This window comes from Mirounga leonina, unplaced genomic scaffold (genome assembly GCF_011800145.1).
Source record: "Mirounga leonina isolate KUSES-001 unplaced genomic scaffold, KU_Mleo_1.0 Mir_154, whole genome shotgun sequence".
Classification (NCBI taxonomy): domain Eukaryota; kingdom Metazoa; phylum Chordata; class Mammalia; order Carnivora; family Phocidae; genus Mirounga; species Mirounga leonina.
The window spans coordinates 13,782,929-13,808,609 of record NW_023270389.1 but is presented as its reverse complement, the minus strand read 5'-3'; the positions used below and the strand labels follow the sequence as shown (position 1 = coordinate 13,808,609).

The 25,681-nt window shown below is 34.6% G+C and overlaps 1 protein-coding gene and 1 pseudogene across 1 annotated transcript in view; both read left to right on the top strand.

The window, feature by feature from the left end:
- SPATA17 (spermatogenesis associated 17) overlaps positions 1-25,681 on the top strand; it is a 166,398-nt gene that overhangs the window by 73,910 nt on the left and 66,807 nt on the right. Inside the window, exons 7-8 of the mRNA XM_035010125.1 lie at positions 16,127-16,330; positions 22,577-22,725. Coding sequence (XP_034866016.1) covers positions 16,127-16,330; positions 22,577-22,725 — 353 coding nt within the window. The remainder of the gene's footprint in view (positions 1-16,126; positions 16,331-22,576; positions 22,726-25,681) is intronic.
- Positions 10,908-11,023, top strand: LOC118014644 (annotated as a pseudogene).

Sequence of the window (25,681 nt, the reverse complement as noted above, 5' to 3'; positions counted from 1 at the left end):
GCCACAGTGAAAATCCGAGTTAGTGATCTACATCTATGGTCTACATGTGATTCACCCAAATAAACTCTATTTGGAAGGGACTTTATCCTAGGTTTCTGATTATCTCTTTATCCCTGAAAACACTAGCATTCTGAGTATGTACTGCTCTTTGAGTTACCCTCAATTCATTGAATTCTCTTTTTACCCTTTCTCCGAAATGTTTTAGTACTTAAAAGGAACATTGATTTGAATGAGTTCATGGACAAATAGAAAAACTAGGCCCTGCATATAAAAGTGAATGAAGCAAGCCAGAACATAATGTAGATTTCTATGGTGCCTTTCTATGAATAGCTCAAAGCACGTTTATTACTTTTATGCCCACAATATTCTATAAAGTAGCAATTATCTTTCTGGTGATTGAAATGCTCTTGTTTAGTACTCACTTTTCCTCTGGACACTTGGCAGATTTATTCTTTCCAGAAGACTATGTAGTGAATAAAGATCTGACCTACGATCTTTGGATCCATAGTTTAAGAGGCAGGTCCTCAAGTTTGGTCATTTGCTCTTGGTCCCAAGTGAACTGTCCACATCACAAAACCATCACATAATTTGTTACTATTGGCAGTCTCTGTTCAGAAAAGGCCAAGGACTGAACTAGCGTGGCGAATGAATTAGCTATTAACTTTTACATTTTATTTCCTCCTTCTTTAACATTATAATTTTTATTATCCTGTAATATATGAAAGAGATAAAATTATTGTCCATTGTCCGTACTCTTTGAAGAGATAAAGTGAAGTGGTTAAAAAAAAAGTCTTGTGTCCCCAAATAAGTCCCTTCCCTGCTCTTCTCCTTGCCATCATTTATCCACCATGCATCTAAGAAACGGAGGCAAAAATACTGATGGAAACAAAAATAAAAGTTAAAGAGAGACCACTCAGGTAGAGAAAAGTGCCTTAGCTACTTTTCTTATATATTTTTTCCTTTTCAGCATGCTACATTTTAAGTTATTTTTAAAAATGTCCATTAGCAAAACACACTGCAAACCTCTCCTATGCATGTGACCAGGGGCAGATTCATGTGTTTTGGGGGTCTGAAGCTTATACCATTTGGGGATCTACCTTCAAGAAGAAACTATACGAAGTTACAAATACAGGAAGATGAATACTTTTTATAATGAGCAAAAAAATCGTTTCAGGCACATTTCAAATTTTAACATCTGAGAACACCACCACTCAAAATCTAAATATAATAGTTTTATTAACTGCTTGATAGCTCTATCATATTTGCTCACCATATTTTGGTTTCATGCCTCTTTGATTGCCTCTTTCTTTGACAATAATTTTGTTATGCTTTCTAGAGTGAAAAGAGAAAGTTATTCACTCCTTTTTGTAGGAACATTGATCTAAATTTTTCATTATTATAAGAAAGTTAAATGATGTGTTCCTATTTGTGTATGCTGCATTATTGAGTATATTTTTGAAAGGGAAGATGTTCCATTTTGTATAGGCAATGAGGAGAATCAAATTCTCCATTTGAGAAAACCCCACTTCTCTTCCACTAGCACATACTTCCGGGCCAGACAATTTAGGATGTTCATAGTACAGTGCAGCCTCTGGTCCTGCACCTTTATTCATGATGCCTGGTGAGTCTGCCCACTGGGTTCAGGAATATTCCTGAAAGTTATTCTTACATTGGGATCACCCAAGTGTGATAGAGGATAAGTCAGAATATAAAAGACAGTGGAACTAACTGATGTCTTACTTTCATAAATTTTACTAAAGAACATAACCATGTGAACACATTGCCAGGGTCCCTCTTTGTGTTATGGAAAGAGCCTGTGAAAATGAGGGCCCCGGAGGTTAAGTTGAATCAATTTCACTGTTACTTCACCTCTTGTTGGACTATATTTTTGTATTGTGTTAAACTTGCTCAAAGAAGTTTTAGCCATTAAAGCTATTTTAATTTATTTAATTCAATTTAATTTTATATGAATAATCTTCTGCATATCAGATATCAAATCTAACATTTAGACATTTAAATGAACATTATTATTTTAGTCCTATCCATAAAATTGAGGCACCTGATTTTCTTTAGTCCTCTATTATGTTTTATTTTTGGACGTCAAAATCAGGATCTATTTATTTCCATCCAGTAATGAGGTAAATTTTTAATGTATTAGGTATGGGGCAGGGAGAGTTCTTATTAGGTATTACAGGTATTAAACAATAACCTATATATACACATCTATTTATGTGTATGTGTTATCTGTACATATGTATATACACATACACAAATATAGGCTTATATAAAATTTCAAATACAGCTTTAATAGAAAATTCAAAAGTCAGAAAAGAATTATAGAAATTTGTAACAAAAGTAGTTCCCATTTTCTACCTTAATTAAAATGTTTTTTTACTTACCTTTATACTCTAGCACACCATATTTTAAATTGTATGCAGATGTTTTACACAAGGTAATTAATAGTTAACTGGTATATGCTTATTTCTATTAGTTTTTATAAAATTAATGTTGGTATGTTAATTATAATCAATTTTTTCAACTTCTTCATTGATTAGAGAAGACTGAGTTTTTGGTGGTTCCTTTTGTTATCCCTAATTATAATACAATGAAATCTAAAACTTAGAAACTCAAGGAAGTTATACCATTGCTCTAATTAGATCTGATGAAATAATTGGGGCTATAATAGTTTGTAGATTTGAAGATTTATTCCTAATATTATTATGACTAGTTTTCTATTTTTCTTTAAAGATTTTTATTTACTTATTTATTTGACAGACAGAGAGAGAGACAGTGAGAGAGGGAACACAAGCAAGAGGAGTGGGAGAGGGAGAAGCAGGCTTCCCCCTGAGCAGGGAGCCCAATGCGGGGCTCGATCCCAGGACCCTGGGATCATGACCTGAGCCAAAGGCAGACATTTAACTGAGCCACCCAGACGCCCCACTAGTTTTCTATTTTTAAGACACTTCAGAAGTATTTTAGAATGAGACCAATATTTTAGAAGTTAGATGCTGTTATAAATGGATAAATAATGAAGAGGTAGAGTTTGTCAGCTCATGTTTATCTTAGCTCTTCTGCAAGTCCAGAAGAATAACTTTAGTTATTCTAAAGTTATTCTAAGTTCTGCTCACCCCATGTTCTTAATATTTAAATTCACTCTTTTGGATTGGAAAATGTTAGAAATATTTCCAATGAATAGCTGGAGGCCAAATTTTAAAATCTCAGGCTTTGGATTAATCCATCTTCTTTATTTCTTCTTCTTCCTTTAATCTTCCGTTTATCTCCTTCCCTAGCCCTTGTACCCTATAATCAAAAACATTATTCCTTTGTATTAAAATGAGGGACACAGGGAGAGAGTTTTTTACTTTCAAATATTTTCTTAAAATGAACTCAAACTAAGTCAGTGATCAAGATACTCAAACACTGACTAATGTAGCTTATTTGGTCCTTAAGGTCACTGTTAAGAACATGAGTATTTCTAAACTTTTGAGTCTAAATTAAGATATAGTCCCAACACAGGAAATCGTCTATGACCTTGAGATTTTATGCAGTATAAGGTAGGTAAATATTTTAAAAGACATAGAAAGTTTGTACAATATTTTATATATGTATTATAATCACAAAAGAAACATAAGCAAAGAGGAAGTGCAGTTGTTTATTTAAAAATATATATTAAAAATTAGTTTCGGGGCACCTGTGGTGGCTCATTTGGTTAAGCGTCTGACTCTTAATCTCAACTCAGGTCTTGATCTCAGAGTCGTGGCTCAGGTCTTGATTTTGGAGTTGTGGGTTTGGGCCCCGCATTGGGCTCCACATGGAGCCTACTTAAAAAAAAAAAAAATTAGTTTCATTATGGTGTGAGAAACATGACTTTAAATTTAGTATAGGGGCACTTGGGTGGCTTAGTCATTAAGCATCTGCCTTCGGCTCAGGTCATGATCCCAGGGCACTGGGATCCAGCCCCGCGTCGGGCTCCCTGCTCAGCGGGGAGCCTGCTTCTCCCTCTCCCACTTACCGTGCTTGTGTTCCCTCTCTCACTGTCTCTCTCTGTCAAATAAATAAATAAAATCTTTAAGATAAATAAATAAATAATAAATAAATATTTTAGTATAAAGTGGCAGGTTTTCTGTTAAATAGTCTTATCACTTGGTGTTTCTATTTATATATCTTTTGACAGTTGGAAGTATTTCACTCAAAAAGGAGTTGTGTTATCGACACAATATCACAGTGGACAGTAAAGTAAAAGATGAGAAAATGGAAGGAAGGTGTGAAGAAGGGAGAAAAGAGGAAGAATTTGTCTTTAAATCTTAATCTGTTAATATCTCTTAGGCCTAAAATAAATGGACTGCAGGTGTCAGGAGCTGTTGTTATGCTGAAGGGAAAGTCTTGCTGAAAGGATATGATCACTCTTAGTTTAGAGAAAAGTAGTATTTTCAAGGTGCTTATATAATGTAAAATGTTCCTTGATAGTTCTAGTCCCTTTAATGAGTTGTATTTTAAAATTTTTTCTCTTAAATTTATTCAGCTTTATTTTCCATCTCCTTTTAAATTAATACATGTGTGTATATATATGCATATAATTTCAGTATTAATATATCTTTGAAATAAATTATGAATCATTAAGATAATATAATTTTGTTGTATTCGTATTTGTTATTTATGCTTATGCAATCTATGCATAATCAAATCTGAATTAGTCTTAAATTCATATGATTAAAATGATTCAATTTATTTTACCTGGCTTGGTTATTTATATATCCATACCAAAATCAACTTCTCTGTTGACAATTATCTAAACGCGAAAGTTGTGATTGGGCCTTCCCTGACCTTGCAAGGCACGGTTGTTGCTTTTTTCTTCCATGTCTTTTTTTTTTTTTTTTATTTGAGAGAGAGAATGAGAGAGAGAGAGAGCACATGAGAGGGGGTAAGGTCGGAGGGAGAAGCAGACTCCCTGCTGAGCAGGGAGCCCGATGCGGGACTTGATCCCCGGACTCCAGGATCATGACCTGAGCCGAAGGCAGTTGCTTAACCAACTGAGCCACCCAGGCGCCCTTTTCTTCCATGTCTTTATATAACATTTACCATTGGTATTCTGGTTACGTCTACTTCCCTCTAACATAGGCGAATTCATAAAAGAGAGCAACCATGTCACTTTAATATCCCCAATTTCTGATGTTAAAGTCATGGTATTTCTAGTACATGTCCTAATTCTGATTTAAAATACTTTCATATTAAAAACAAGAAAGGCAGCTTTTATTTCAGTCCCAGTTATTCACTATTTCTTCTCTGAATTAAATAAAAACTATAAATAAAACAATCATTTTGACAGATGTAATAATTTTTAGTAACTGATACCTGTATTTGGTAAAATATATTTTAAGTGACTTTTAAAAGGGCAAATCTTATATTCAAAGAAAAGGCAAAGGTGACAGTAACATTTTTTTTTTAAATTCTATAATGTCCCAAATTAAGCCAAGTTACATAACTAGATAGAATGAAGATGAAATTCAAACTACGATCTGGCTATCTTCAAAACCACGCCTTGGTTTCTTTTAAGGTTTGGTTCAAAGAGGTCCTAGCTCAACATTATTTTCCTGGATGATGGCTGAAATCATATCTTTAAATTTCTTTCTTTTTTTTTTTTTTTTGAGACTTTATTTGTCAGAGTGAGAGAGAGAAAAAGTGCACAAGCAGGGGGAGCAGCAGGCTCCCCACTGAGCAAGGAGCCCGATGCAGGACTCAATCCCAGGCCCCTGGGATCATGACTTGAGCCGAAGGCAGACGCTTAACCAACTGAGCCACCCAGGCGTCCCATATATCTTTAAATTTCTATTTATTTGATGACAATTACTAGACAATATATTCAGCATTATTAGCTTTTGATGTTTTGTGTGTGAATTAGCTTATCAGTTCCTTTAAGCATCAGGAGGTGGGAGGCATAAATCTAAGATGCAGAGCCTTCTCCCAGGAAGGCAAGCAGGCCTTCATGGGCACTTCTGGAGAGCTGTTGGGCAATAAGTTTGTCTTCTTGGGAAAAGAGCCATGAACAGAGTGGGTAGTTATATGATCTATTAAGTATTTTCATCTTGGGGCACCTGATGGTTCAGTTGGTTGAGCATCTAACTCTTGATTTTGGTTCAGATCATGATCTCGGGGTCATGGAATTGAGCCCTCAGTTGGCCTCTATGCTCAGTAAGGAGGCTGCTTGAGATGGTCTCTCTCTCTGTCCCACTCTGCCCCTCCCCCCACCCTCTGAAATAAATCAATCTTTTAAAAAGAAGTATTTTCATCTTTGAGGCATCAGCTGACATTCTGAAATAACAGACGTCCTACTCAACATGGTTACACATTGTTTTGTGATCATATGATCATATGAGATAAAGAGATATCTGTAAGAATATAAATGTTTTTGCCATCTTTCTCTTGCTCTAACTAGTAATGTATAAAGGTAAAGGTCAGTGAAGTTGAGGAGTCAAAGAACCGTGAGGCTATACTGTTGGGATGGGTCACCCACCTATATGTGAAATCACCCAGAAGTTATCCCAGAGCACATAGTAGAAAGGAAGACTGAACTAAGTGCCAAAGACTATCATGAATATGGGCAAATGACCAGTGGGGCTGTATATGAGAACCACAAGGAGGGATAAAAGAATGCATATTTAGATCGCAAGAAGGTTGATGAGTACTGGTTTGAAAATGACATTGGGGAACTAAGAAAATGCAAATCTCTCCCTAGTCACTGTGGTACAGGGGAGTACTAAAATGCTTTGTTCAGCAGGCCTGCTTGAAGGGATGTGGTGTTCTAGAGGTGAAGGAAGCTTCAGTCATAATTTAAAAAAGGTAGAGAATATATTTATTGAAAAATTGGGGGGCAAAGAGAAGTTGTTTAGCATAGATGGGAGAAGGGTTCCACAGGGCAAGGTTGAAAAGGTTATAGGCAAGGGATCAGAAGTATTGAGAAAAGGAACAGGGTTGTTGAGGATGAGGATACCATAGAATATAAAGGAGAGCTGGGATTAATTTGGCAGACAATTATTTGGACATGACAATTTGACAAAAAAGCAAATATAGTTATTTGATCCAATTATCTCTTAATGTAGAGAAATTTAAGTCGCTGTGCCTGTTCTTTATTTTCACTAGCACAGTAATAATATGTAGGGCTGAAAGTGAATTAATGGATTAAAAAGTATAAGGGAGGTATTATTTCCTCATATTTTTGAAATGAAGGAAATTAAAGAAAAAGCTCACATAAAAACTTGGGAAATAACCCAGTAGTACACCCCAAAAGCCAGAGACTAGACTGTATCTCATTTTAGACCAGATCAGTTTTTTTATCAAAATATTGTGTTGTCATCTCCCTTCAATTAAATTACTTTCCTTCTAATTGTGTTTGTGGCCAAATTGTGTTACCACCAGAAGAGCTTACGTTTGAGTTGGGAAAAAAAAAAGAGATAACAGGGTTGTGAAGCATAGTGGAATTTTCTGGGCTCCCTACCATTAAGGAGGTCAAAGCAAAATAAGGAAGCAAAAGATAACCTAAAAAAGATAAAATAAAATTTTTATTGAAGGGTAACACAGAAAAGTGCAAAAATACTAAAGACTCAGCTCAATTATCACAAAGTGGCAGGTATAATCTAGCCTAATAGGTACTAATTAATAATTTCCATCCAAGAAGTCACAGGTCGACAGAACAAGCCTGTGAGAGCACAGTAGTCTAAAAATGAGGTGGTCTTTGAGAACTGGTCACAAGATTGTAGCCAACCAGATTAAGGCAACATAGCATTTCCCCATGAGGCAGTCGATCCTATACTTTGATAAAACTTAAAATGGCTTCCTCCTGTTTGCTTAAGAAATCTTTCTTCAAAGACTCTTGTGAAATCAGTTTCTTGCAGAGCCTCAGATAACACTGGGAATAAAGTTTGACAAATGCTCCATTCTCTTAGTACACTTTCTTTAACAAAAGAAAATTTTCAATTCTGTTGCCTGTTTCTGTGATGCTAAGTATTTTTCTTTTAGCAACTAATTGTCTTGAAAGTCATCTTTTAAACCCAAACCATGAAATCGTTTTCAAATTAAATCATCTGTAGAAGAACTGAGCAAGAGAAAATAGTAGGTTTCCGAGGGGGAACAATGGTATATAATGGAAGGTTTGGGGTGGGTGGTGGTCATAAAAAATGCTTTACTATTTTTCTTAGGTCATTCAGACTTCACTAGTACGTGTAATAAGCCAGCACAGAACGTATAGAAATGGTGTGTTAAAGGCATCGCAATAGGAAGTTTTCAAATCACTGTGGAACTGGGTGTCCACTCTCACTGCTCTACTCAGAATACCTCTTGATAAGGTCACCCAGGAATCTAATTATAAATCCACAGGACCTCTGGGAGAATCTGCACACTGCTCATCACACCTGTGGTATTGGAGCTTCCTTTGGCCTTGGTGACACTATGGTCAGCCTTCTACTCTTTGATCATTTCTTCTCAGTCTTCTTCAATAGTCTATTCAATAGTGTTCAATGTGTATCTTTACTCTGATATTATATGGGACTATTTATAGTTCTTTAATATCACAGTTATTTAAAGTTTTCTGTTCCTTTGCACATCTTGCTGTTTTGTGGGAATGCCTTCCTTCACCTTACACACTAGGTCCATCCCTTCTCTTCTTTCATACTGCTCAAATACCAGCCATCCTAACCCCACAGAATAGTTTATTCTCAGTATGGCTATATATACATATCAATGCTAATTTCAGTATTTTATAATTATTTATAAACTGGCAATGCTGTGGCTCAAATTGAAAAGCAGGAATCAAAGCCAAATCTGGAGAGAGTGCCAAGGTAGCAGATAGAAGAGGAGAGGAGGTAAATGAAGCTATACTGGGGGGCGGGTAGGGGGGTTGCTATGTGTTAGGGAAAGGAACAGGCCTAGAAAAATTTCCTAAGCAAGAAAATAAGCAACTTTCATCTAGTCCTTGCAGGGATCAGTAGAATAATGACTTGACATTTGCAGAGAAAAAGATAAAGGAATAGTTTAGTGGGGAAGATTTCCCAGAAAGTCTTTTACATAGACTCTTCTCTTAGAAATTCTTTCAAAATGCAATATAGTTAAAGGGAATCCTGACGGGGGGTGGGGTGGGGGGGATGTTCTTTTAGTCCCAAGATTTTCTGAGTCATCATAATATTGCTATATTTTAGAAGACTCAAATCAGTCTCTACTTCTTTTTTCTTTCCTCACATTCAATGAATTACGATGTGATTTGTGCCACAAGAACATAATTTGCTTCTGTGGAGGTCACCTGTCACCTTCTAATTACCTGCCAGTTTGTGCATTCTTTGTCCTCATGCTGTTCTACCTCTCCTGAGCTTCTGACACTGCTGACCTCCTTCATGAAACGGTCTTCTCCCTTGTGTACAGCTTCTCCTCCCTCACTGTTTGCTCTTTTGAGTGTCCTTCATGGGCATCTCTTCCACTTATTTCTTATATGTACACACTCCTAAGACTGTTCCCTGAATTCCCTCCATGCTCTCCCTCAATGACCCCATCCGTTTTCAGACCTTCAGATATTTTTATTCAGAAAACACTCCAATCACTAACTATGACCTCTTTCCCAATTCCAGACCTACTATTACAACTATACACTAGACCTTTCAACCTGGATTTTTGGGAGCTCAGTTCTAATAACTGCTCCTCTTTCTACCTCCTCTGCCTGGGTTCTAAGCCCAGGTTTTTCTGTTTAAGTCCACATTCTCTTATGTTCTTTTTAATAAATGTTCTTATCAGAGCCTTCTGGTTCTGTTTCTATAGAATGCTCCCAGTCCACGTCATTCTTCTATTTCCACTGTTCTTTCTTCTTACCTTTCAATAAGCAGTCTTCACCTCCTTTATAGACTTTTGGTCTATATCACTTATTCAGATAAGCATGGATTGATTGTCTACTCTGAGCAAGGTATTGAGATAGGCAGTGTTCCATGTTTTTTCACCTCTCTTGTATAGATTCCCAGGAATGGAATTGTTGTGTTACATACTAAGCAGATGTTTAACTGTTTTTGTAGGCTTTTAAAACTTTGAGCAGTTTTGAGTACACAACAAATTTGGTCAGGAAGTTGCTATATATTCTCTATCCCCACACATCATTATTACCCAAAGTCCATAGTTCATGTTAGGGTTCACTCTAGGCGTCTTGTCTTGCTTGCATTATTTCTGAGGAAAAGTTGGATGTAATTCTTGTCTTTGCCTCTCTGTGGGTAAGGTGCTTATCACTTCTGCTTCTTGTAAGATCTTCTTATCTTTGATTCTTAGAAGTTTGAATATGCTATGCCTCTGTATATGTTTGTGTGTTTGTCATTTATTTTACTTGGTGTTCTCTGAGCTTCTTAGATCTGTGGTTTGGTGCCTGATGTTAATTTGGGGGAAATCTTCAGTCATTATTACTTCAAATATGTCTTCTGTTCCTTTCTCTCTTCCTTCTTCTGGGTTCCCATTATGTGCATGTTATACCTTTTGTAGTTGTCCTACCTTTCTTGGATATTCTGTTACATATATATATTTAAACATTTATCTATTTTTATTCGAGAGAGAGAGCACAAGGGGTAGGGGCAGAGGGAGAGGAAGAGAGAATCTCAAGCAGACTCCGTGCTGAGCACAGAGCCCAACTTGGGGCTCAGTCTTACAACCCTGAGATCACAACGCAAGCTGAAACCAAGAGTTGGGTGCTTAACCGACTGCGCCACCCAGGCACACCTATTCTGTTACATTGTTATCAGACTTTTTTCTTTGCCTTTCCATTTTGGAATTTTCTGTTGACATATCCTCAGATTCAGAGATTCTTTAATCAGACATGTTCTGTCTACAAATAAATCCATCAAAAGCAGTCTTCATTTATGTTACCATGTTTTTGATCCTTGGCGTTTCTTAGCTTTGCGCAGTGGCAGTATCGTAGCCAATGAGGTTTATCCGAGGTGCGATTATTGCTCATTGATCCTTGGCGTTTCTTTTTGATTCTTAGAATTTCCATGTCTCTGTTTTCATTGCCTACTTGTTCTTGCCTGCTGTCTACTTTATCCACTAGATCCCTTAACATGTTAATAGTTGTTTTAAATTTCTGTTCTGATAATTTCAATATGCCTGCTATATCTGAGTCTGGTTCTGATGCTTGTTCCGTCTCTTTAAATTGTGGTTTTCACCCGTGTTTTCATGGAGTCTGTTTCTGTAGGCCTGCTTCAGACTTCTTCCTGAGTTTACCTTCTAAGGGAGAATGTGAAAATCAACAGATTTCCATTTTATGCAGAATTAAGTGTAATTTGCAGCCTTCTAGAGTTTGGCCCCTATTTATCTTTATAAGCTCATCTCTGACTATAGCCTCATGCTTAAACTGGCCAATGTGATAGTCACTGAACAGCTGTTCTGTGTTTTCCCACAAATATGTTTGTCTTTATTTTTACCCTTCCCTTAGCCTGTAATGTCTTTCTTCCCTTTTTATTACCAAAATTCTACCCACCTTTAGAAGAAAGTCAGATATTTTTTCCACAGTTCTAAAAGGTGTATATACTTTTACTCTAACCTCTCGTGTAAACCTCTTTTACAACAGTAGTTAGTGGATACTTACTACAGGCTGGTTATGTTATTGTCAGTCACAAAATTGCTCTCCTAGCCCTCCCCTCTCCCACCACTGAGAATGGCTTGGTGGGAGTGATCACTTTTCATTCATCTGTACCCACCTTAGATCTAGTAAAGTGTTTCTAAGTTAGTAGATGCTAAATATTTATTGAATTGAATTAGTATATAGAGGATGGTATTTTATTTAAATTTCATTGTTTTAATCAATATTTAATGAAAATATTTTAATATATGATGATAATGTTTAGGATATCAAAATGATTCATAAAAATCATTTGTTAAACTAATGAAGCCAGCTACTTCAGGGATCTCCATTTAACATGACCCCACTCTGTACTTTGACTCAAAACATTTAAAAATTCGACTTCTTCACTGAAGTCACAGAAAAGCATGTGTAGTTAGTAATAGTTTTTTCTTTCTAAATCTTGCTATATAGAGACAAGTTTTATACCAGATATGTTCCTTGTGAATCCCAAATGTTTCCATGAAATCCTTCTTCCTTCTGGGGTACCGTATGTGAGGGTTAACATGGCTGTTGTCTGAAATGCATGTGGAAGCATAACTGAGGTGGTGTGAAATGACCATGGTTCCTTTTAGTTCTCAGCAAGAGTAATTGAATGTAGAATATCTTACTAAACACTGGACTGTGACAGTGTGTTAACACTCTATCTCCTAACAGCAGGGCAATTATTTGCTGAGTGGGATTTTTATAAATCCCCTGGCACTAGTATGTCCTGGTAATTATGATGAAGTGTGTTGGTCAGTGTTGATTCAGCAGTCCCTACCCTCACAAATACTTCATTCACAGTTCTCTGGCCCACTTTGATTTTCCTCGTTAGTAGAGATCTTCTGCCCTTCTGTGCTGGCTTAGTGTCTAATTTTTAAAATAATTTTGATTAAAGCTTAGATCTTTTACTCAGCATCCCCTCTTCTTTAGAACTGTGTATCTCTCCCAGTAGTCACAAATTCTGAATCCTGATGCAAGAAAATACTTTCTGATTTTGTTCCTTTATGTGGCAGTCAACTCCCATTTGCTGTGTAATTGTCATTTGCAAAAGTAAAACTTGAATTTTCCCACCTATCCTGTATACTTAGTAGTTCCTCATCCCTGAGTGAGCAGTTACTTTGAAATTACGAGAGATTATTATTTCTCATATGGTAAAATATGAAATGGAAAGACTAATCATTGTGCTTTGGGAATTATAGGTGTACAAAATCATGTTTCAGATTCTTTTTATTTTACAGCACCTTGTTTTAGAAGTAAACCTCAATAACAAAAAGAAGAGGGGAGAATTCGAAGATAGCTTCCCCCAGGCAATTACAAAATGAAGATCTGTGGATGAGTGGAAAATGATCGTAAAAACATTCTCCATGAAATAAAACAGTAGATGTTCCAAATCCATCATCGATTTGTTTTTAAATCAATTGCATTTTTAAAGTACTTTCCCATACAATACTTCTAAGTCCAAAGAATAAAAACTGAGAAGAAAAGAGCAACTGATAGATTGTTAGAAATATGGAATGGTTCAAAATATTAATGTAATGCTAAGGGTGACTGGGTAACAAATGGTACATTTGCTCGTTGCTCAACCTGACATAATTAATATTCCAGGTCATGCTTAAGTTCCCATGATGGAGAGTCTGAAGGGGGGAATTCAAGAAAAATATATATCTATTATATAACTCATTGCCTTTTTTTTTTCTTTTCCCTTTTGACGAGTCAGAATCATAGCCTTTAAAAAAAATCAGTGCTTTCACACCTCATTTGCCGTATTCACCACTGGGCCACCAGTCAGCAGCCCAGCCTGATGCAAGGAGGTCAGTAAGAAGCTATTAGCAGAGTCCTCTCCCGAGATTTCCTGGGTCTTATTGAGTTGAATGTTAGCATGACAGTACTGCAAATAACTCAGTTGTAGGCTTTTTTTTTTTTTAAACAGTTAGCACAGATTTCCCCATAGTGTTGGTCACTCTAGAAAATTATTGCTGAAAATGAAGTCCCAAAAGCTAGCTTGGCAGTAGCCCTTCTAAGTTGTGAAAAATGTGAAAACTGAAAAATATGTCATGGTCCCTTAGGATTAACTTTGTCTTTTGTGACTCATAGTAATATTTTTAAAAATCAACAACAAACCATTATTCACAAGTGGCTTACAAATTATAAAATGCAGCATGAGACAATAGTAAGTTAAGGTTGTTTTGTTTACTTAAAGAAGTACTAGCTAAATGCATACTGTATCAATATAAATAAATAGGGTATTTGCTTGCGGTAGGGATTGAGAGAGGGCTGAACTGTTTTCATTGACGTAAGTTAGCAAATGTATTAAATTAATTTCTAAAATAACTGACACCTTGAAGATTTTAAATGATACATTTTAAATTCAATTAAAATATATTTTCTACCTATATTTGATTTAAATTGCAAAGAGAATACACATGAGAAGGTCTCCATATAGGTTGCAAAATATAATTTAAGAAAGCTATCATGTCTACTGATCTATTTGCATTTCCCATCTAGCCTATGTATACATGTGCATGCAAATGTGGAAGGAGACCAAAGAAGATTTCTAATGGGGTAAAGTTAATGGCTGGTAACAGTTATTCAAGTAGATAGATATATTTAACTGATAAATTATAATCTAGTTAAATTGTATGTATTTTACTATTTTAATCTGCAAGGTTGTGGAAATGATTAACAGACTTAAGTCAGCTAGATCATCACTAAATAGAATGGCATACTCCTATCTTTTTCATGGACTATGGAGATTTAGTTATATTTATGTCAGGATAGTCTTTTTAATGTAATATTTGTTGGTTTTCTTCTCATTACAGTTGGTAGATTCTCATCATAGAAATTCACCCTAAAAATCATCTTAAAAATTCTCACCCACTTCAAAATTACACTAAAAACTATTTTAAATAAGTGTCCATACTGTTTTTTATTAACATCATTTAAGCTATTTATGAATCTACGTTGTTTGGTATTTAGTATTATAGTGAGAGAATGGTCAGCATGACATTAAATATGGTTTATACAATTTTCAACACTTCTTTTTCTTATATAAATTATATAGGGAAAAAAATCCCAAAGAAAACCCAGTTCAAAAATATTTTTTTAAGGTATGTAAGTATATTTACATTGGCTTTGTTTTCTCTAATAAAATTCAGTTATAACACAGGAACAGTTGAGTTGAAGGTAACTCAAGTGGATCTTTGATAATTTAGTGCTAGATCACAATGTGTTTGAAAGCACAGCAAAACTGATGTATTAAGAAAGATAAAAAGGGTATAATCTATAATTCTTTGAAAGAAGTTGTTAAGATTTTGAAATAAGCCTCAAACATTTTCCTGAGATCTTGATGCGGCTTTGGAAAACAAGAGTACATAGAGGCTTCACAGGTCCTTCTGCAGAGTGCATTGTTTCTGAGTGTCTACTATGTGCCCGGGACTCCAGGAGGCCATGGGGCTAAAAAAGTCCCTAAATCAGAGGCCCTGTGCTCCAGCTGCTTGTTTAGGGAAGATTGATACACACAAAGGTAATTATGAAACAATGTGGTAGGTAGGTAGGAGCTCTGACAGAGTTGGCCCCAGGCTCTTAATGTAGCATTAGGGATAGGACACCGAATCTAGCCTCAGTTGGTATTAGAAAAAGGTTAACACTTAATTGAAATATTAGGCTGAATATATAAAATTTTCTTTCTCTCTTTTTTAAAGATTTTATTTATTTATTTATTTATTTATTTATTTATTTGAGAGAGAGCGAGAGCGAGAGAGAACATGAGCAAGGGGGAAGGGGTGGGGGGGGAGAGAGAGAATCAGACTCCCTGCTGAGCAGGGAGCCCGATGTGGGACTCAATCCCAAGACCCTGAGATCATGCCACAAGAAAATATGAAATTTTCTAAGATAGTTTTTCAAAGACAAGGATCTTGGGTAATCATAATACTTTAGAACTGCTGATTCCATCAATAAATATAGTGACCAGAAAAATTTCTGCATATAATGGTGGCATAAGAGAAAAGCACATTTTTGGAAAAATATATGGGTTTAATAATGCATAATCGTTAAAGCAATCAAGTATTTATTGAGTGCATATTTTGTGCCTGAAACTGGTTCAAGCATTGCGTATTTGAGTTTGTGTGAGTGAATGTATGACTTATGGATGTGATTAAATACACATATGCATAGTTAACAGAAAGAATGACTTAAGGTCCTTCTGTAATTTTTTCTAAAATATGGGGTTATATAAAATATGCCATATATGCCAGGTAGAAGCTATAGCTCAGTGATTTTTAACATTTTTGGTCTTTAACTATGAATGATTCTGAAATTGTTGGTCTGGAGTATAGACAAAGTGAGTATTTTGTAATCTCCTTAGATGAATTTAAAGCCAGCCTCTAGTTAAGAACTAGAGTTCTACTTAAAAATAGTCCTTAAACATATGAAAATTTTTATGATACAACTTCGTCTTCCTTTTATTTCATGTGAAAAGTTAAAGTTAAAAATTATGTTCTTTTTCTTTAGATTCCAGGTATATACAATTCACCATTCAGAAAAGATCCTGATCCCTGGGAATTGCGGTTACAAAAGGCAAAGCCCTTAACATACCAAAGGTCTAAGATTAAGCAGAAGCGCTGCATCAGCCTTAGCAATTGGCTAGCTTGTACGAGTGCCCGTTCCTTTCCTCGATCTGAAATTCTGCCACCCATTGGTAGGAAACAATGTCAGGTACTCATTAGTCCTGTATAAGAATTCTGTCAATGATTGTATTCTTGCTGTTTTTTAAAAAAAGTTACTGTTGTTTTGTCTTTGTGACAAGAAAGGAAAATTATTTTTTATGGAATCCAATTTTAAATAATAAACATAAAGTATGTTTAAAATATGTATGAGGGAAGTAATCAAATAATTCTATGGTACTGAATTTTATTATTTCAAATATGAAGTTAACGCTTAAGATTTTTGGCTAGGATCTAGCCTTTTTCTTTAAAAACATTGTTATAATGGTACTTGTTATAACATATTGCTAGAAAAATATGATGTGTTATCAACTTTATTTAACTTCTCATCTGATGATTCATATCTATATACAGTTGTAAACATAATTTAAAAGTATAAGTTGAGAGAATTACAGAGGACCCAAAACAATGCAAGACTCGGGCAGAGACAAAAAAGTCTTCCCTGTGGGTTGCTATAGACCTGGACTGGCAAATGATTTCCTAAGGCTATGGGGTGGAGTGGAATGTGTTGGGTGAAGATCATCACTGTCCCAAAGGCCCCATTGATCATCCCCATCGATATTTAATCTGGAGTAGACAACTGCCACCAAGGGGCATCAACCTAGAATTGGGTTGATTTGGGTTCACATGGCCAGATTCCCAGAACTCCCACCTAGTAGTTCCCTACACAGGCCTTCCTCTGTATATCTTTTGCTATGTAATAAATAACTTGAAAACCTGATGGCTTAAACCAACCCACGTTTCTTCTCTCACAGTTTCTGTGGGTCAGTGTTGCAGGTCCAGCTTAAGTGAGTGCCTCTGACTCAAGATCTGCCATGAAGTTGTGGGCAAGGTGCCAGACAATGCTGTGATTTCATGTGGAAACTCAGCTGTAGGGAAGAGCAGGAGGATGAGGAGATCCCCTTCTAGGGTCACTCATCTGGTTGCTTGTTTTCGTATCTCAGTCCCTCGCTGTGGCCGTCTGTAGAGCTGCCTCACTGGCAGCTGGCTTCCCGCAGGAGAGTGATCTGAGAGAGAGTGAGAGACTCCTCAAAGCAAAGCCACAGCCTTTTTATGACCTCATGCCACAAGTGACCTGCCATTCTGCCATTTTTCATTTTTTACAAGTGAGTAAGTCCAGTCCACACAAGAGTTTGAATCCCAGAAAGTAGGATTGTTGGAGGTCATCTTAGAGACTGCTTTTCACACCCCCAACCATTTCATCAGCTTGCTAGAGGACAACCTCATCTGTGCCATAAAGCACTTTCCCACTTTGCTGTAATTATTTGTGATGTTATGTATTCACTTTCTGTAATTGGGTCTTCTCTTCCCTTTATTTGTGCTTTTTTTTTGCTCTCTTAAAATTACTAATTGATAATTAATACTATTTTTAAAAAATACTATTAACTGATGGCTTATACTATATTATAGAAAGAGCTGTAAAAAAAAATCTATACAAGAAAACATAGAAGCTGAGAGTGCTCCCTCTTTCTGAAATAAAGTGGCAGGGAGGGGAGAGTTGAGCAAGGGGACAAAAGAGATAATTTGGAAAATTTTCAGTTTAATTTGGAACATATCTTCAGAGTATGGTTTCATTAATCTTTTCAAAATATAGGTTATACCAATATTCTAATAAAGGCATTTAAAATAGTTTTTAAAACAAATATAAAATAAATTTTATATTCTAAGTAACTGAATTTTTACCATTTGAATTATGCATATTACTATTTCAGTTGATCCAAGTAATGATTTTTACATGATACCATCAGAATGAGCAATTCAATTTATTATTCTATAAAGAAGATAATTCTAGTAACTCCATTGCTTGTGTATTAAGTGTTCAGTGATTGCTAAGGTGTCAGATATAACGTTGTATATTTGAATACTTAATAATCCATATTTTATGCTATTCAATGAGATAGTTATTGGTAATACATGGAATTCATAGAGTAATTCTGAATGCAACTTCTTAGGAAATGTAAAAATGATATGGTATTGATAAAATATAGGTATGTAAATGTATCTGAATTGGAAACACTCTAGAAGTCATCCAGACCAAACTGCCACACTGTATAATATTCACAACGTTAACCATACACATTTAATACCATTTTATATGAGTTTTATAATACTTATATTTCACATTAACTTTACTGCTTTGCTTTGCTTTTTTATGCTTTTATAATATGGCTTATTTTAAACTAGTTTGTATTCACTCTTCGTCTTTATTAATGTACTTTTCTCAATATAACCCTTTTAGTACCTTACATGGCTTCCCCCCCCATAGCATTCTATTTATACATATATGTATTTAGTATTTATGGAATACATATGGAAGACATACATATAGCTATATACAAGGTATATGTGAATAATATATGTGGACAATTTTTATACATATATAATATACATGTAAAAATGGTTATATGTATTTGTATGGAAGATGTATACCTATATATTTATATAATAAATATAGTAAATAAATACAGTAAGTATATAAATATATGTGGGAAAATATATATATGTGATCGAGGTGTTTCCAACACCAACAGCTAAGTCTCTGATTCTCTGAATACTATTTGGTGTCCAACGATTCAAGCCAGTTCTAACACTAACTACCAGGAGTTGGTGCAGACTCCGCAGCTCAAGGCCCACAAAATTGTTCTTCACTTCACATACTGGTAGCAATTTCTGGGTCTCCTGTACTTCTTACTGAGCTGGCTATAAATTGAGGGGTCCCATGACCCCATCCTAAGGCTTGATAATTTGCTAGAACAGTTCACAGAACTCAGGAAGACAATTTATTTATATTTGCTGCTTTATTATAAAGGATACAAATAAACAGCCAGGTGAAGTGGAACATAGAGTGAGGTCTGAAAGGGTCCAGAGTGCACAGGCTTCTGTTCTCATGGAGCTGGGATGCACCTCTCTCCCAGCACATAGATGTGTGTGCCAGTTGAGAAGCTCATCGAATCTCCTTGTGTAAGAGTTTTTATAAAGCTCAGTCTGGAACTCCATTACCTTTCCCTGGAGATCAGAAGCAGGGGCTGGAAATTTCAACCTTCTAATCATTTGGTCTTTCTGGTGACCAGTTTGATCAAGAGGCTACTAGGGACCCAACCTGAATCACCTCATTAGCATAATCTCAGGTGTAACCTTGTTTATCGATAACAAAGTCACCCCATCACTCAGGAAATTCCAAGCATTTTAGGAGCTCTATGCCAGGAATCAGGGACAAAAACCATCAGATATGTATTTCTTATTATACCACAATAGTATATATATATATATATATATATATATATATATGAAGACACATAGAAAATATTACATACATTCATATAATGATATACATGTGTATATATATATATATGGAATATACGTGTATATGGAAGATTTTATATATGTATATGTGTGTGTACATAGGCAGATATTTGCAGATAGATATACATACATGTGTGTACATACACATATACACTCATAAATTACCTTTATCTAGCATACCACAAAATAATGATCCTTGTTAATTTTCTTTTCCTTTTCTTCTCCCTTTCTTCCTTTTTCTCTCTTCCCTTGTTCTTTTTCTCTTTTCTTCTTTCCCTGTCTCCTTCATTCCTATCCCTGGTCCTCCTCCCATTCTTCTTCAACCCATTGTTTCATCCCATCTTCTTCTCTCTCAGCTTCCTTTGGCTTCCTCTTTTCTCACTTCCTTTTCTTCTTTTTTTCCTTCTTTCCATTCTTGTTTTCACAGAATGGATTTTTAATGTTGTGGTTTTATTGGACTGAACCGCATTTACTATATGTTACCTAATAATATGAAAGGTATATACATCATTAGGGATATCTAAGATTATATATGCTATATTACAGATGGTAATATTTATACTCTGATGGTCTGTCTGTACTTGGGAGGTAAATTTCTCAAGTGTATGAGACAATCCTGGGAGTTTAAAACATAACTTCATTATTATTTCAGCTTTGAGAAAATTTTAAAAAATACAAGATGACTATAAAGTAACATGGGTTGTTAAAAATATAGAAGAACGTAAATATATTTGACCCTCATAATTAGGATTTGTTTGGATGCAAATAAAGTCAGACTTTGGAAAACTATAGCTAAGAGTCAAAGGAGACTTATAGATTCAGGTTGAGCCTAGGCATTATAGGGATTAATATTTGGAAATGAGTACAATGAGCAGTTCCGAAGTTTGAAGCTATGCCCAAAATCTGAGGCCCCATGTCACTCCACATATGATCAGTATTAGTGATCACTTGAGATCTGAAAGGCAGTCTGTCCACAGAAATACAAATTAACAGAAGCTTTGGCATAGGAGAAGTTTGACAGTATATGTCGTTTGCTAACCAGGGAGAAGTTCTGTTGAGCTCAAAGGCAAGACACTTGCCGAAATGTCTTGGACACTTGTCTAAGATATAAATGTATGGACCAGGCACTGATAGATATAGAGAGATGAATGTGATTACGGGAGGATTAGGGTCACAAAAATATTGAACCCATTAGGAAGACTGGGTTTGTTCTTATTCTAAATTTTGCTGCTTGAGTTGGGTTCCTCCTTTTTCATTTCCTAGTCTCTTTGGAAATAGTAAGTTCCAGAACAAGTAGTGGGTTAAGTCTTACAAATGGGTATGTTTTATGTTGATACACCAACAAAGTTTAGAAGGTAGAGTTTGGCCACTTAGAAGACCATTCCTCCTTGTGAATGCTGGTTTCTTCAAAGTCCTAGCTTTGTGCATTTCCTTATATATTTGATTCTGCTGTTGTTCAAAACCTTCTCCAAACTTCTCTTGAAACTAATAATGAAAATAAAGCCAGGGGTATCATTTGTGAATGTTTAGTATGTTCTCAGTACAATGCTAAGAGTGTTACTTACACTGTCTTATATATCTTAAGAGCACTTTTGTGAGATAATTATTATTCCATTTTACATATAAGGAAAAAGGTCTAAAGAAGTAATTTTCCCCTGATAATACAACCATGCATTAATTTTTAAACCATAAAATTTCTCGAAGTAAAACATTAAGAATCTGAAAAAAAATAATAAATCCCCATTTGATTTCTTAATAGTGAACTTGGAATCATGTTACTGTATCTTTAAAAAGTAAAGTTCCAATAAAAATCCATTAACTACTTTCAAATATAGCAATCCTCCTGTCCAGCTGTGAAAAGTACTAGATGATACTTATTTGCCATTTGTGTTATTTACGGTCCATGACTTTTATGGTAACTGGTTCCTATTATTGGTTTCTATTAATGTAAAACATAAGTGAACATAAATGAGGCGTGAATCATTTCTTTTTATTAGCCCCACAGTCTTCAGTCAGTGCTTGCAGTAACTCCCAGCTGTGTCTTGTTAGTGATAACCTATTTAAAGAAGAGATCTTTAAGGATAAGGAATATGATTAGGAATCTTTGTCCATTTTATATCACTTCTGTCTTATACAACAATAGTGGTGGGAAAAAAAGCAGTATGTAATTAATGACATAGTAAAATCCGGAGCCACCTCTGATTTGTATTGTTTAATATGATACTAATTAGACAACCAGTGGATTCTAGTAATTAGTATAAGTAACTACTAATTTAAAGGTAGGATATCTTATAAAACACTTTTTCCTGTTGCAGCTTATGGGCTTTCCTCGGCTATGTATTTGTGTCATTAGATGGTTGCTTTTGTGTCAGAGTTATTATGCAATAGAACTTAGAATTTTTACTAAAGAACACTTAAATTAATTACAATTATGGCTCTCTGTTTTGGGAGGGTTACCAGTTAAATATAGGATGTGGCATTCACTTAAAAGCTTTATTTTAATGAAAAAAAGCTTGCCATCCTATTTCTATTGATAGGAAGACTTTTGAAAGCAATGCTCAGAACCTTTTCTAATATCTTTACTTAAAAAGGGAGAGAATTCTTTTTAAGTTATATCAGAAGAAATATGTTTTTTTTAAAACTAGAAAACAAAGTAACATAACTACAAATTTAACAGTTTTAGCGTAAAAAATCTTTTGATGTAAGTAGGGAAAATTTTGGCTGATTTAAAATATTTTAATATAATCACTTCAACTTGTGTGAGCATTTTTTGAAGATGTGGCATTCTGTGTATTTTCTAATTAAGAGAACAGCTTGTTCTTTAAAAATAATTTGGTAAACTTGGTATACTTTGTAGATATTCAGCATCCTTAATCATCAATAATATGACAAAAAGTCTTCCATGATAAAATATCCCCTCGTTCTTTCTTGTCAGGGACCATTCCGTGATATCACTGAAGTGTTAGAACAGCGCTACAAGCCCTTCGAGCCAACACTGTGGGTAGCAGATCCAACCAGTGAGTTAAAGGCGGCCAGAGAGGAAGTCAGAAGACAGGCATGGATGCGAAATGTAAATGACAATATGTGAGTTCTTAGCTTAAAAAAAAAATAGCTGTAGTATGTGTGGTGCCTTAAGTGACTGAACATTTTGTATTTCCTGATATTGTGGAGAATCTTTTATTTGTGAGAAAAGGTATTCAGAAGCAACCTATTGAGAAGCAACCATTTTTCAATATGCAAATATGCTGCATACTTATATATATATATTTATTATATATTATTATATACACATTTATATATAATACACAGACATGTACACATTTATATAAATATATACATTTATATTATATAATATATAAATTTATATAATTTTATATTATATAAATAAATGTTATATTATTTATGATATATTATAATGTATAATATATTATAATATAGATGTATTTATATAATATATACACATTTAGAATGTTTTACATTTATATAAATGTGTATATATTATAAATTATATTAATATATAAATTTATATAAATGTGTATATATTATATAAATATAAATGTGTATATATTTATATATAGATGTGCAATTATGTGTAATACATATTTATATATGCATATAAATATATATAAATGTGTATATATATGTGTGTGTATGTAACTACTCAAAGTAAAAGAAAATGAATGGCATTTCAAGGGGATGAGTGACTACTGTCCATGCATATATGAAAATAATTACCTTAATTACCTGGTGAAAGCCTATAATGATTCTAAAATAAGATCCAGTAGAACAAAAACATTTCTCTTAATGTGGACTATATTTAATTGGAAACATTGATATACATTTAATAAATCAGGTGCAATGTAGGAGGTTAGTGTCTTTACTACTGAGGAAGATGACTGAAAAAGATAAAGGAAATTCTAAGAGCATATGCAATTTAAAATTATTTTGTTAGCCTCATTGATTTGGGTCTCAATTCATACATCTTTCTCCAAAGCACTTCCTCTCTCTTAAGGCATTTGTCATCAATATAGTTGTATGTAATTTGTAAACAGACCACTTAAATTCTAGAATGGCTTTTTAAAAGTTATTATTATTGTCCTATAATATATCCTGTAATTAGCAATGTCCACAGTAGCCAAACTGTGGAAAGAGCCAAGATGTCCATCGACAGATGAATGGATAAAGATGTGGTATATATATACAATGGAATATTATGCAGCCATCAAAAGGAATGAGATCTTGCCATTTGCAACGACGTGGATGGAACTGGAGGGTATTATGCTGAGCGAAATAAGTCAAAAAGAGAAAGACATGTATCATATGACCTCACTGATATGAGGAATTCTTAGTCTCAGGAAACAAACTGAGGGTTACTGGAGTGGGGGGTGAGGTGGGAGGGATGGGGTGACTGGGTGATAGACACTGGGGAGGGTATGTGCTCTGGTAAGTGTTGTGAATTGTGCAAGACTTTTGAATCTCAGATCTGTACCTCTGAAACAAATAATGCAATATATGTTAAGAAAAAAAAAAAAGAAGAAGATAGCAGGAGGGGAAGAATGAAGGGGGGGAAATCAGAGGGGGAGACGAACCATGAGAGACAATGGACTCTGAAAAACAAACTGAGGGTTCTAGAGGGGAGGGGGGTGGGAGGATGGGTTAGCCTGGTGATGGGTATTAAAGAGGGCACATTCTGCATGGAGCACTGGGTGTTATGCACAAATAATGAATCATGGAACACTACATCTAAAACTAATGATGTAATGTATGGTGATTAACATAACAATAAAAACCCCAAAATATATATATATATATCCTGTAATTATCTTTGTCTTGTGTCTTATAATAATTATTTAATATTATAAATATTCTAAATAATAACAAGATAATTATATTCTAATATAAATTACTATAATTTTATAATAATTATAATATAAAATATTGTTATAAATTATTATATAATAGTCAACATATAAACTTATTTTTACATAATTTATAATATGAACTACTCATCATATTATAAATGTTACATAATGATAATTCCAAAATACATTGCAAAGTATGTTTTGTTATATAAAGAAACTAGAATTACCTCTCATCCAGCACAGTGGATTTTGGATCATTTGACAAGTCAAGAGGGATATATAATGTGCCTTATTTTAATCATGCATTTCTGAAAAGTCTCTTTAAAAATAAAAATTTTCACACAAACTCAGATGAAAGATAAAATTGGCATGCATCTCAAGTAATTTTTAGAAATTTTTTATTTCATAGCAATTACTTGATATGAAATAATTAGCTATAGAGTATTCCTTACCTTCTTTCAATAATTAACAGTCACCCAATGTATGATGAATAAGAAAACAAAAAACATTTATTTCCAGTTGGTTTTGGGGAGGTAGATTTGTTTTACCAAAGAGATTATAGAAGATTAATGCTGCTCAGACTTAGTCAAGCAAAATATGCAATTTAGTGATGAATATCTAAAGAGTTATATTACTCAGAATTATTTTTGTTTTCAAAGATGCAAATCTTGTTATTTATGAAATAACAAGATTAATTGCTCAAATAATTGACCACATTAATATTTCTATGGAAATGACTGTTATCAAATATACTGAAGTATCTTTTCGTAGTATCTTCCTTGATAAGCCTGGAAGGATGAGATATCAATATTATCCTCAAAGAAAGGTGCTCCATTTGTACTTTCCATGGAATACTTGTAAATATCTTCAACCTCTATGGATACCATGCGGATGACCTTTTACCCTGAAGCTTTCAGATGGGAAATGCTTCTAAGATTATCAACCAATCAGGAACAAATCCAGCTGGGAATACTCAAGAAATTACTTATAGATTTGAATCTACCATGTTTTTGGCAAGGGGGCTAAACAATTGGTTTTAGCAACTAGCCTATGGATAATTCAGTTTTTTTGAGAATTGAAACAGTGATATTTTGTAGCTTCTTCTAAAACCATTTGGTTTTCATATACTGTGTAATGTAATTGTATCTTGTGAGGCAGAAGAAATGTCAGAAATTTAG